General features: G+C 37.1%; 1 protein-coding gene across 1 annotated transcript in view; it reads right to left on the bottom strand.

Annotated features, from left to right (window-relative positions):
* LOC120783884 (dolichyl-diphosphooligosaccharide--protein glycosyltransferase subunit STT3B-like) overlaps positions 1–12,586 on the bottom strand; it is a 76,990-nt gene that overhangs the window by 13,606 nt on the left and 50,798 nt on the right. Inside the window, exons 6-9 of the mRNA XM_040117233.1 lie at positions 4,609–4,707; positions 3,884–4,030; positions 2,596–2,644; positions 1,548–1,702 (exon numbers count right to left, since the gene is read on the bottom strand). Of these exons, the coding sequence (XP_039973167.1) occupies positions 1,548–1,702; positions 2,596–2,644; positions 3,884–4,030; positions 4,609–4,707 (450 nt within the window). The remainder of the gene's footprint in view (positions 1–1,547; positions 1,703–2,595; positions 2,645–3,883; positions 4,031–4,608; positions 4,708–12,586) is intronic.

Here is a 12,586-nt window from a genome sequence, read left to right as displayed (position 1 = left end):
CAGCTTGCACCTCTTGGGGTAGTCACAATCATTGTCCTGTTGTAGAAGCCATTCTCTTTTCATCTTCAGCTTTTTTACAGATAGTGTGATGTTTACAGGTGTTTCATTGAATCCATTCTTCCCTCTACCAGTTAAATGTTCCCTGTGCCACTGGCTGCAACAACAAGCCCGAAGCATGATCGATCAAACCCCTGTGCTAAACAGTTGGAGAGGTGTTCTTTTCTTCAAATTCTGCACCCTTTTTTCTCCAAACATACCTTTGCTCATTGTGGCCATAAAGTTCTACTTTAACTTCATAAGTCCACAGGAATTGTTTTCAAAATGCATCAGGGTTGTTCAGGTGATCCTTTGCAAACATCTGAGACTGAATTTTTTGCGGTGACGACACAGGAAAGGTTTTGTTCGGATGACTCTTTCATGAAGGTCATAATTGTGCGGGTATCAATGCACAGTAGAACAGTGTTCCACCACTGCAGAGTTTGCTAAATCTACCTGAGGGTCTTTTACAGTCAAACAGGGATTTTAATTTGTCTTTGTAGCAATCCTATGAGCAGTTCTCTCTCAAAGTTTTCTTGGTCTTCCAGACCTCAACTTGACCTCCACCGTTCCTGTCAACTGCCATTTCATAAATACATTATGAACTGAGGAAACAGCTACCTCAAAACACTTTGCTATCTACTTATACTCATCTCCTGCTTTGTGGGCATCAGTTACTTTAATTTTCAGACGTAGGCAGCTACTTAGAGGAGCCCATGGCTGCTGATTGTTGGGACAAGGTTTGAGGAGTCAGAGTCTTTTATAAAGCTTTGAGATTTGCATCACTTGGCCTTTCCTGACAATAACTGTAAACAAGCCATAGCCATAACAAGCTACTTAAGGTCTGAGACCTTGGTAAAAGTTTCTGAGAGCTCATATCTTTTGGGCTGCCAAAACTGCTGTATGGTGCTTTCTTTTTTTTTTTACTCTAAAATTGTACAAAACCAAAATAATACAATAATCTTGCTTAAAAGGTTGAAAAGAATGTTTCACCTTCAACTTTATGCCTTTTGGAGATCAGTTCATCTTGTACTCACTTAACTATTCACAGTAACAGAAATTTTGAGAAGGGGTGCCCAAAGTTTTTCATGCCACTGTAAATCCAGCTGAAATCAAAGCACAGCCGTTGTCTTTAACTTATGTGTATGGTGATTTCTGTCAGACGACGTTGCTGTTATAAAATCAGGATTTTCGCAGTGCGGAGCAGCAGCTTGGAAATGGCTTGGAAGTGATAGCTGGTTAACATGTCGTCTTAATGGGCCTCATTTCAGTCACTATTTCATACTTGTTCCATTGTCTGACAACAGAAAAACATGTAAATGAGAACAGCTTTATTTGGAAACTGGCTGGCACATGGCAGAATGCAAATATGACCGTTAACATCATGAATATGCTAATTAGTGTATAACATCATCTAGTGACATTTACGACTTTTCCTGCAGGCTTTAGTTGTTTACAACGGTTCATCTTGTTAAAGAAAAAAAGTACTTATTCCATGACATGACTCTTACCAAAGACACGTTCATCATTGATGTTCTTAATGCAGAACCAGAGGCCTGCTGGGAAGGTACAGACGAGGATGTGAAGGTCAAAGAAGAAGGACACCCAGGTGGTGGGCTGGTGCTCAGATACTGATGCTATAATGGGAATGTGGATCTTAGCATAGCTGTGGATAACACGGAGGACAGAGAGAAGTAAGACTCCACAAAAAAGTATGGTTAGGCAAAGGAAGAGAAAAAAAAAAGGTCAAACAATCATTTCATTTAAGATAATAGTTGATTTTATTCCCTTTAATATCTAATAGAATCATTCATTCACATTTTTATGATCTTTATGAGATCCTATTATAGAGTGGGATAACTAAAAAATAAAGTTTGGCTGATGTCAGTTATGTTGGGTCAGAAGATGACCTCATTCCTTTTACTGCACTGCAGCAAAACCTAACTTCCTTAAAAAAAAAAAAAAAAATACTCTGGCGTGTGCACAAACACACAAACATGTGTGCACATACACTCAGAGAGTCTCAGAGTTTTACAGCTGATGCTGCAGTCTGGCAGTTCTCTAAGCCCAGATCTGGGAGGAGAGAAAGGGAGCATTATCTGTTTTGGATTGTATGATGGGGCTGAGTGAAGGGCCGACTGACTCACTGTCTGACCATAAAAACATTTTGGCAGCTAAAGAGGGGCAAAGCTACAGTATTGGGTATGCATTTGATTTGTCTTTTACATCTGTCTAAAACGAAAGAATGTTGCTTGAAAAAAATAAAGCAAAAAACAATCTCCATTTGTAAAAGTAAGTAACAAGTCTCCTCTCTGCAGATAGACTATATCTTTATAAATTAAAATCTGGACTTCGTATTAATACAAAGAGTAGACTAAATCTGGAGTAAATCTTCCATGAAACTTACTCACACCCCACCCCTTTCTACCTCCTTCAGTTTCACAGATTTAGAGGTTATTGTGCTACTGCACATAATTTAAATCCAACTGGTTATCAGCACTGTGGTCAGGTGCTTTAAATCCAGTGCAAAAGTACAACACATCAATTATAATGACTTACCCAGTATCCCAGAGGGAGTAGAAGCGCCCACTCCATGGAGCAATGTACCCTGAAGGGGAAACACACACACAGACCATACGGACTCAAATAGAATGTACATACAATGTACCTACAGATTTACATCAATGGAAGGTGTAATTGGTTTGCAACATTCCTCCTGTATGTATCAATCAATCATATTATTTCTTGGTGATGTGCTTCTTTTTGTGTATTGCTATGTTGCAGACATGATAAGTAGCTGTAATGAGCTCTCTCTGGCTTGCTGTCCACTCTCAACAGAGAAACTAACACCACTAGTCAGCAGGTGGTCCTATCAGATAGAGATAATAGATATGTGATGTCAGTGGATGGATGATTGCTTTTTACATGTAGCATTTAAATTGCCGTTAGGCATTAGATAATGCTTGTAATTACTACACTCAAAGTATTCAAATGTTTCTTCTAATGCAGAGACCCAACAGTATTTTGGCTTAAGGTCAGTTGGGGTACAGAGTAACAAAGTATAGTGTAAATAAGTTGCAGACTCTCTCATATTGTACAAAACGGCACCATCAAAATTCTACAACAGTTTAAAGGATAAGGCTGGTTATATTTACCAAAGGCAACAATGAATGCATCCTACTAACAAGTGTGGTTCATGTATCCAAAGCCTGATATATTTTATGCCTCTGCTCCATAGATTATCGTTTTTGTCCAAAAAGCTATTAAAAACACCTGAATGAGCCAGACTGTTAGACTGGGTGATATGGTGCGACATTACAATCAACATTGGCTCTGTAGTTTATTTCCTGCTGGAAATATGTAAGAGCAACAAATGTGTATTAACGAAAATAGTAACCAACAAATGCACCATTTTATACTCTTTGAGTAACATTTTCTAAAATTTACACTGCCCAGTTGATTTAGGAAATTAAGGAGCCGTTTGGAAAGTTAAACTATATATTTGGGACCCTTTTTAAATATTTATGTAGTATGTAGTGTTGAGAGATGGATTAACACATTGTTGGTTTTGTTCTTTTGGAGTTTGCAGACTATAAGAAAAATTATAACAACAGATGTATCTTTTAAAAAAAAAAAAAAAACATGGGTAAGATAATGTTACTTACCAGTGATTATCTCTGACAGTAAAAGCTCCACCCTGAAGCTTAATTTTATGAATATGAATGTTTCAACATCTATTTAAAATAAGCTTTACATAGGTTAAATAGGGTTGAATAGCTCATTTTTCCTGGGAAGAAAATGAGAGATGTTCAGTTGCCCAACCTACTAAAAGACAATGTGAACCAACCTGTGTATGTCAAGTAGATGACGGAGAGGAAAACCACTCCAGCAGCCAGAGAGACTCCCAGGAAAAACAGAGTCTGGAACTCCTGCCTGGTCAGTCGGTCTTTCAGGTATTGCAGGAAGGCATAGACCTGCAGTAGCACAAACACACCTGCAGAGATACAGCACAAAGGGGATAAGATTTGAAATAAAGTCTTTGTTCAGCTAAGTGAAGCAGATTATTGTTTAATCTGGCCACTAGAATAGATGACTTCTTTTTAAAACTACTACTATTAACTTTAAGGCGATGTGGCCTTGTGTTTTTCTCTGATGACCAGTACAGAGGTCTTAAAGCCAGGCATAAAGCCAGCCTCCGTGGTAACACTGACATGTGCCAAGCTGCTCTGGGTGCTGACGTTATGAGAACTGTCTCAGGTGAATTGTCCTAGATGAACTCATCAGCATGACATAATCTGGTTTGAGGGCTAATACATAGATTGCATCTAAGGATCTAATTTTGTAGCAGATATCTATGTGGTTCAGATTGGCAGCGCCAAACAATGCTATATTAATTCTTCCATCTGTAGTCTGAGAAGAACAGGTTAAATATTGTTTTAAGTGTAAAGAAGAATGTTTTTGCAGTGACTGCCAAATTAAGATTTACTCCCTAGGCCTGCAGTGAATACAGATTACCGGCTTCCAATGCCATTTTCCACATTCCAAACAAACCCCAGGTGACTGGTTACTGACCTGCTGCGGCCATGTGTTCACTGGTCCTGATCGGTTGAAAGCCCACAAAGGGGATCTGCATGGACAGGACCAAGCCGATGATGTAGAAGGTACTGTAGGCTGCAGGGAGATATCAAAACGTTAAGACCAGTTACAGACAAATTACAATTTACAGTAATACAGTAAATGTGAATACATTTAACTGTTTCATTCAATAACCCTCACTACTACATACCTGTCTTTCTGTCACCCTTACTCTAATCTAAATCTACTCTCACTCATACCACCAAATCTGTATTCTACTGTAACCTGATATATTGTAAAGAAAAAAATATATTAAAGGGTAAGTCTGTTGATTTTTTAAAATTGTTTCTCTTATTTCTTATTCTCGTAAATTCCATGAAAAGAACATAAAAAACTAATAATGAATTCAATGAAGAACAAAGATCCAGGGCACTCTTCTGGCAAAAAGCCTCAATTCAGATGGCTATTTCATAGGGAAATTCTTAAAAAGAGAGACCACACATGTTAAAAATGAGCAGAGTAACAACCCCCGATTAGCGCCACAAACCAGCCTTCTTCAGATAGTTATCTGGCCTTTGCAAGATTATTTTAAACACCTGAGCAGAAAGCAAATTAACTCACAGGTGACAATTTGAAATTTTGGATATACAAACAATAAGACAGAAAACAATAATAATATCTACCGATCTACAACACCATAGCCACCAGACCTCATGCTCAGAACAATTACAAAAAAGGACTGAAATCAATTTCTTCATTTAGTCATTTAGGGTATACTATGTCCTGCATAGGATATATATAAAACATTTCTTTTCTTTCGTTAATAATAACTTCAGGCGATCGCCATCCAGAATGTTCTTTTTGATGGTCTCTACGCCTTCAACCATAAGGCTGTCTGGATTACTGTTATGTACACTACGAAAGTGTTTAGCCATAGGGTAATCCATATTACTGTTCTGATGGAATACTTATGTTCAGAAATTAGGACTTTCAGTTGTCTCTTTGACCTGCCTATATAAAAGCAACCACAAGTGCAAGATAGATGGTACACTTCAACTACGGTATTGCAGTTAATAAGTGTTTTGATGTCATACACCCTAGGAGTCTTAAAGTCAATGAATTGCTTTCATTCTTTTATGTTAACACAATGATTGCAAAAGCCACATTTGTAAGTACTCTTTCATGGTCAATGAAGCCAGGTTTTTTTTTTTTAATTATTGACAGGAAGATGGCTTGGTACTTAGATATCCCATAATGTAGGGTCCCCCTTGAAACTGATCTTAGGAGGAGCAGGGAAAACATCCCTGAGAATAGGGTGACTTTTGATGAGATTCCAGTTTGAGTGCTTTATCCTTTTAATAGGATTCGCTAGAGAACTGTTTCCTGTTACAAAGTAAACCTGTTCTTGTCCTGAGGATTTTCTTTTCTTTGTCTTTCTTTTGCTTACAATAAAGCCCATTCTACATATAGATCTGAACTAAGAAAAAAAAAAAAAAAAGAAAATCCTCAATGAATTCATCTGGTCCAAAAGCTCATACAGATCCCCTCAATCCTGCACTGTATGCTGTGGTACCATTTGCCAGAGCGCAGATGGGTAAACAGCCCATGAGTTGGTTTCCTTTCTTCTTTGTAGGCTGAGTAATTGTTGTTGCTGATGAGTCCCACCACTGTTGTGTCATGATTATGTAGTTTGAGTGCACTTTGCATTAGAGAACTGAGTTTGAATTGAGTGTGTTGATCACATATTTGGCAAATTAGAAAATGTGGTTTGTACGCTAAAACATTTATTGTCACTATGTTCTTAACCAGATTTCAAAAACTTTTTACAAAATTTCACCTTCAGACTCTAAACAATCTGTGACTCACTTTTGGTAGCATTTGAACAAATACTTTAGGAGTTTTGAAAGTTCATCTATTATGCAAATTTTGAAAAAAAGTAGAGTGATGGACTTTGTCATTGATGATAGGTTGCATTGAAGCAGTTTCGTCACATATTCCAAGATGTGTTGCAAAAAGAAAAAAGTCTCTACAACAATCTGTAGATTTTTTTCAAAATTTTTTAGTGCTATATTGCCGAAAGTTTGGAGAACTCCAACTCCAACTCCCACACACTTTGATTAATCAAAACCAAATTTCAGCAGTTGTTTGAGTCATAATCATGGATCATGTCATGTGAATTTGAGAAAAAAACATGCAGCCATTTATGAGTTATAAAAAAAACTTGTTAAGGTTTTGGCAGCCCCCCAAAGGAACAATGTCCCAAGACTACATAGTGAAGCTGTGAGCTAGGTTCCAAATACATACACTAAATTTGGTTACAATAGCTTAAACCCAATTTGATTTATGAGAAGTTATGTGAAACTGACCTTAACAAAATAGTATCGAAATAAAAAGTAATAACTTTTGTGTGGCTCAGTCAAGACTTTCCATGTGTGAAATCTGGTTAAGATTAAATCAAATTTGAAGGCTATGAAAACTTTTTAAAGTTCCTGACAAAATTAAAAATGGCAGTAAATCACAGGATTAAAGAGGGTGGTTTCCTATTCCTGAATGATGCAAAATCATTCACAGAATGAAGGAACAAATAATTTTGTTTCTAGCTTGTGCAGTTTGGATGTTATCTGAAAAGATAAAAATTTCTATAAAACAACTTTTTTAACATATCTGCCAAGTTGGTTATCTGTCGGTTTTATGGCTTCTGAGATCCAGATACTTTTAGCAGAGAATCATAATAATAACTAGAATGAGTATTTTCTTGTGTGTGACTGCTTCTGCAGCTGGGAGATTTGATTAGCTGGACAATTTAGAGGTGGAAATGTGTTATAGCTGCTTGAATGTTGGAGTAAAAAAAGCGTGGAAATTTTACAGAATTAGAGCATTGCAACTGGCCACACGTTGGTGTTATCTCCAACATTTCTCAGTATGTCAAGCACACGCCCAGGGGGGAACTGTGCACTGAAAATATTTTACGTGCACCTCATGGTTCATGGGTTATTGGGCATAACACAAAGTGCTTCATAAGTCGCCAGTCGGAGGTGCTATTGGTAACATTTTTCACAATGCTGAGAACGTGTGTGCCAAAAATCCTACACCTTATGGTTTAGAAGTTATTTCTTAAGGGAAACCTGCGTACTAAAAATATTTAATCTGAATCTCACCATTCATGAGTTCTTATTAAAACCACTTGTTCAAGGGGAACATAAGTACCAAAAATATTTTGGCTGCACCTTTGTCTGGTTCATGAGTTACTAGCCAAAGTGCTTTATTCGTGGCCACGTGGTGGTGCTCTTGGTAACATGGTTTAATATGTTAAGTTCCTGCCAAGGGGGAACATGTCTACTGAGATTGACCTCTCTAGCACATGTAGTTTGTATCAGGTCATGCCCCCTGTCACTCCAGCTGACCATGCCCCTCGGCCAGGACAACAGAAGGTGCAAAAGTACAGTAAATGAAGGAAGTAAGGAAAGAAAGAAAGAAGCCTGTCACATATACAGAAAAAAGAGATGGAATAAAGATTCAAACCGAATTACTGTTACTTGGAAGAAGAAGTGAAAGCAGTACTGGTAGTGACAGCACCAGTAGTTACAGAGGTAGCACTGACAGTAATAACAGTAGAATAAACAGCTGAGTACAAATATAATGGATTAGAAAAGGTACTCAGTCTTTACAAAGCAATTATAACTGACATTACACAGCATTAAGGGTAAAGCTTGGTGTGCATGAAGCACCGTCTTTGTAGTCAATATACAGAGGACAATTTAATCAGTCAGGTGAAAAACCCTGTGTGGACTGTTCTTCTGGGCTTCTTTTACAACTTGTGGAAGACAAAAAGAGCAGAGTCAGTGGTATAACTGAAGATTATCAAGTCTACAATGAGGACTCTGGCCTGTTTCCACGGCTGGAATCAGAAGTTGCTGTCTGCTTAAAGTTATTGCATGAAAAGCTGTTAAAGAACAGTAAATGAAAAAAAATGGAACAACAGGGACTCGAATTTACAACAAAAGGCACCTGCTGTCCTAAGTGAGGTAACTGCTGAGATGGAACTGGGTTTTTGAAAAAATGAAGCCCCCCCTCAAAAAAGGGTTGTAAGAAAGAAAAAACAGTATCAAGAAAAGTATGACAGATGTTCTTAAATAAATTTCTACAATGTTTAAAATGGTTTTGTGTGCCAGACAAGTAGTCATGTGAAATCAACCCCCTTCCAATCACCAGAACACTACTTTCAAGGGTTACAGATTATCTGTGTCTGCTCTTAAAAGAGGATTGAACCCTGAACGTCTTTCACAAGGAAAATTGCATAAAAGCTGCATTTGTCCTAGCGCAAGCATTGTGCCTGCAGGAAGGCAAAGCCCATTGACTTCCATTTATTCTATTCTATTTATACATTCTATGTCAGAATGTTTACAGCACGGTAGTTAGCAAGTAGCTAGATGACGAAATGAACAAAATGGCTAAACAGAAGTACAAAGCTCTCACACCAACTAGAGATTGCAGTTCCTGAAGAAACTGAGTGAGCACTGGGATCTGCCTCCTCTGGGTACCGTCTGCTCTTAGCGGAGCTTTAACTCAGCACCTTCTACTTACAAGACTGCGGTGCTTATCATGAAGCCACCACAACTTGCAGAAAAATCAATTTCAAGTTTACATTTTGGAAGAGTGTAATTGCCCATGAACTAAAGCTTTTAGCTGTGATAGCATATACAGTCTGGGTTGATATTATTGGCACTCCTGAATTTTAAGCATAGAGTTTAGAATATCTTCAGAAATAAATGCAAATTAACCAATTTTGTATAATCAGAATATTTAATAAAATGTCAAAATATACTGAACAACAAAAAATGCTTTTTTTTTTATATAGAAATAAAAAAATACAGAAATAAAATGTAAGCTTCAAACAATTATCTACACCATTTTTTAATGAATTTAAATTAGTTCCCCAAACAAAATAAAAAAACAAATGAGACTAATCTGTGCTTAATTTTCAGTGTTCACATGACCTGAATTAACCAATGAATGGTGGTTTTACTGCATAAAATGGGGATGATTGTTTCCAGTTTCTTTTTCACCATAGCAAAGACAAGAGTGCTGTCTGAGAACATCAGAAATGCTGTGTTGCCTCTGGTACTGGAGGCTTTGAATGTGTCAAAGCAATGATGAAATCAGAAGATTGCCAAGGCATACCCAGTGTCAGAAAACTAGGTTTGAGGTGAAGGTCTATGGTTTTAAGCAGGACAAAGACCCAAAGCACACATCCAGCACAAAAAGAATGGCTGAAAAGGAAAAGATGGACTGTTTTAAACTGGCCAGCAATGACTCCTGACCGAAATCCTTGAAAATCTTTGGAGAAACCTCAAATCTGCCATTGCAAAAAGGACTCATTCAGACTTAAAAGAGCCTGAACGAACAGCAGTGCAAGAGCAGCAGAAACTACCAGCAGACAGGTGCTAGAAGCTTCTAAATGGCTACTAGAAACATTTAGAGGATGTCATTGTTGGCAAACCAAGTATTAGTGATGGGTGCCAATAATTGTGTCTGGGGTATATTTAGTGTTTGTATTAATTTCACAATTATGCAAGTTTTGTTTTTTTATTTTCTTTTGTTCAATAACCTTGGACATTTTATTAAAATATTTTTGATTATAAAAAATTGGTTAATTTGCATTTATTTCTTAAGATATTCTAAATTCTGTACTTAAAGTTCAGCATTGCCAATTATTTCAACCCGGACTGTTCTGTAATTTTTGGTTAGACCATTTTAAAATTAAAAGGGATTCTGTAAGTTTAAGAAAGGGAAACTTACAGAAAAATTAGGACATCAGTTTTTATGTCAGCAAAAGAAAAAAAGAGGTATAAGCATGATGACCATTTGAGCAACATGCACACCATGGTTAAATTTGGAAAGATACAATGTTGAAAACCATGTGCACATGTAGAAACGTTCGATCCTCACTGGAAAGCGCAGTGTATGGATACTTGACCAACTCAAAGTTGGCAATCAATTAAGAGCAAAAACCACGCAGCTGCGTGTGCCAGACCAATGTCCAATCATCCAACTCCACTTACAAGAACACTGCACTAATAACAAAACCGCCCCCCAGCTTCATCAACCCAAGGCAACCGAGGAGCCAAGAGCACTGACCAGTTCTGAGGTAAAGTCTGTCACTATGAAATAAGGGAGTCATTTTTTTTCTCATTCCTGTTTTTTTTTTTTTTTTTTTTTTTAAACAGAAAACAAATATAGATCAAGTGACTGGGTTGAGAAACAAGAGATACAACAAAATTAAGCCAACAAAATTATGGAATTGAAAATAAGATAATTTTAGTATCTAAATCCAGTATAAATGAATTAATTGTAGTGGTATTGTATTGCTTATAACAGATTTCTAATTATTTGTCTTGCTTAAAGAAAAAATAAAAAGCAGTAAACTATATAAAAAGTTAATGAAAAAGGAATTTAAGTATGGAATCATAGCCACTATGACGTAACCTAAGGGAACATAACACTTTAATTACTGCCTCATATAATAATAGAGTTCAACAGTGACCGAGTGTATCAATTAAATAGGAATGAAATTATGAAAATCATTATGAGATATTCAGAGAGATAACCGTACGATGGAAACCTTAGGTGATGTTAAATTGAAATTACGGTCAGATGTACAGTATGTGGAGGTGTGGATTAAGAAATAAATTTATAATAATTCTGAGGTGAACTCTGTCGCTATTAAATAATGAGGAAACAATAAATGAATAAATAAAATGAGTCATTTATTCTGTTTTAATAAGATATCCCCAGCTGATTGCTGATGAAAATACATTACACCAACGCTTAAGCCAAATACATGTCTTGTAATATTTGTATTTTTTACTTTGTGGGTCTCCTGGGGTATGAGCCCCATCCACCATCTTAATGCAATTTAGACTGGGAAAGCATTGGTACCTATCTGGTATCAGCGGTCTTTTTTCCCCCCAAATTTTAACTATATTTATATAGAGTCAGCGGCCTGCTGTGACTGAATAAATGTACCTGATGGCCGAAACTCTGAATTTTATGACACAGACAAAGAAATTGTATTTAACATGGATCAGTCCCATCTGGTCTCATCTCATTCTATTAAAAAAGGCAAGTATGACTGATACCATTCTGACCTATCCATATTAAATCTCACTAGCTACGAATGTCAAGAAAACATGGACCAGAGCATTTTTTGTTTGTGCTTAGTGCAGAAGTCATACTGAAGGCAAACAGGGTCATTAATGTTCCAGTGCATCCTACAAGCCATGGAAAACTTTGGGTATTCACTTCTTGAAGTTCTTGCAGATGTGTGTGTTTGAGTTTCTGGCTAGCTGTGTGTGACAGGGAACTGGGGTGTCACTGCTACTCTTCCTTAGACTTAACCAGAGATGTGGAGAGAAGCTGTCTGTGTGATGGAGCTTGTAGTACATTGTCCCATCAGTGTGGTACCTGAGAAAAAGAGAGACATAGGGTTTGTTGGTTTTATTTATAACTGTATAGGATGGAGCATGTAGGCATACTGTGCAAAAAAGAGACATTATTTCTGAGACTATATATTCAAGGAAGGAATGTATCACAATCATGGATTAAAGGAATTACTGATAAAAGATACGATATTTAATATTTGTAGTGACCATGTCAGATCTGTAATCAGTCAGATTAATCTCATTAAGGAAAATCTGTCGTTGGTTCTGCGAAACTACGCATTTGGACACAAGTATTAATATTCATGCCGGTTCCAGCAGGTCACAAACTTCAACTTCTTCAAATAATCAATATCACCCCTAAAACCAGACGCATCACCTCCAACAACTGTACTGGTGTGGAGGATTAGACCGTAGTAAATCATGGAATACACTCGACTCTGAATACCACTTAAGAGTGGTATTAGAACTGTGTATCCAGTGTGGGTTAAATGTACTGAGTGTTGGCGTATTTCAGACGGGACACACTTCCCTAA

The sequence above is a fragment of the Xiphias gladius genome, chromosome 22 (assembly GCF_016859285.1).
Source record: "Xiphias gladius isolate SHS-SW01 ecotype Sanya breed wild chromosome 22, ASM1685928v1, whole genome shotgun sequence".
Lineage (NCBI taxonomy): Eukaryota > Metazoa > Chordata > Actinopteri > Istiophoriformes > Xiphiidae > Xiphias > Xiphias gladius.
The sequence above is the reverse complement of the archived record's forward strand: the minus strand, read 5'-3'. Positions and strand labels throughout refer to the sequence as shown.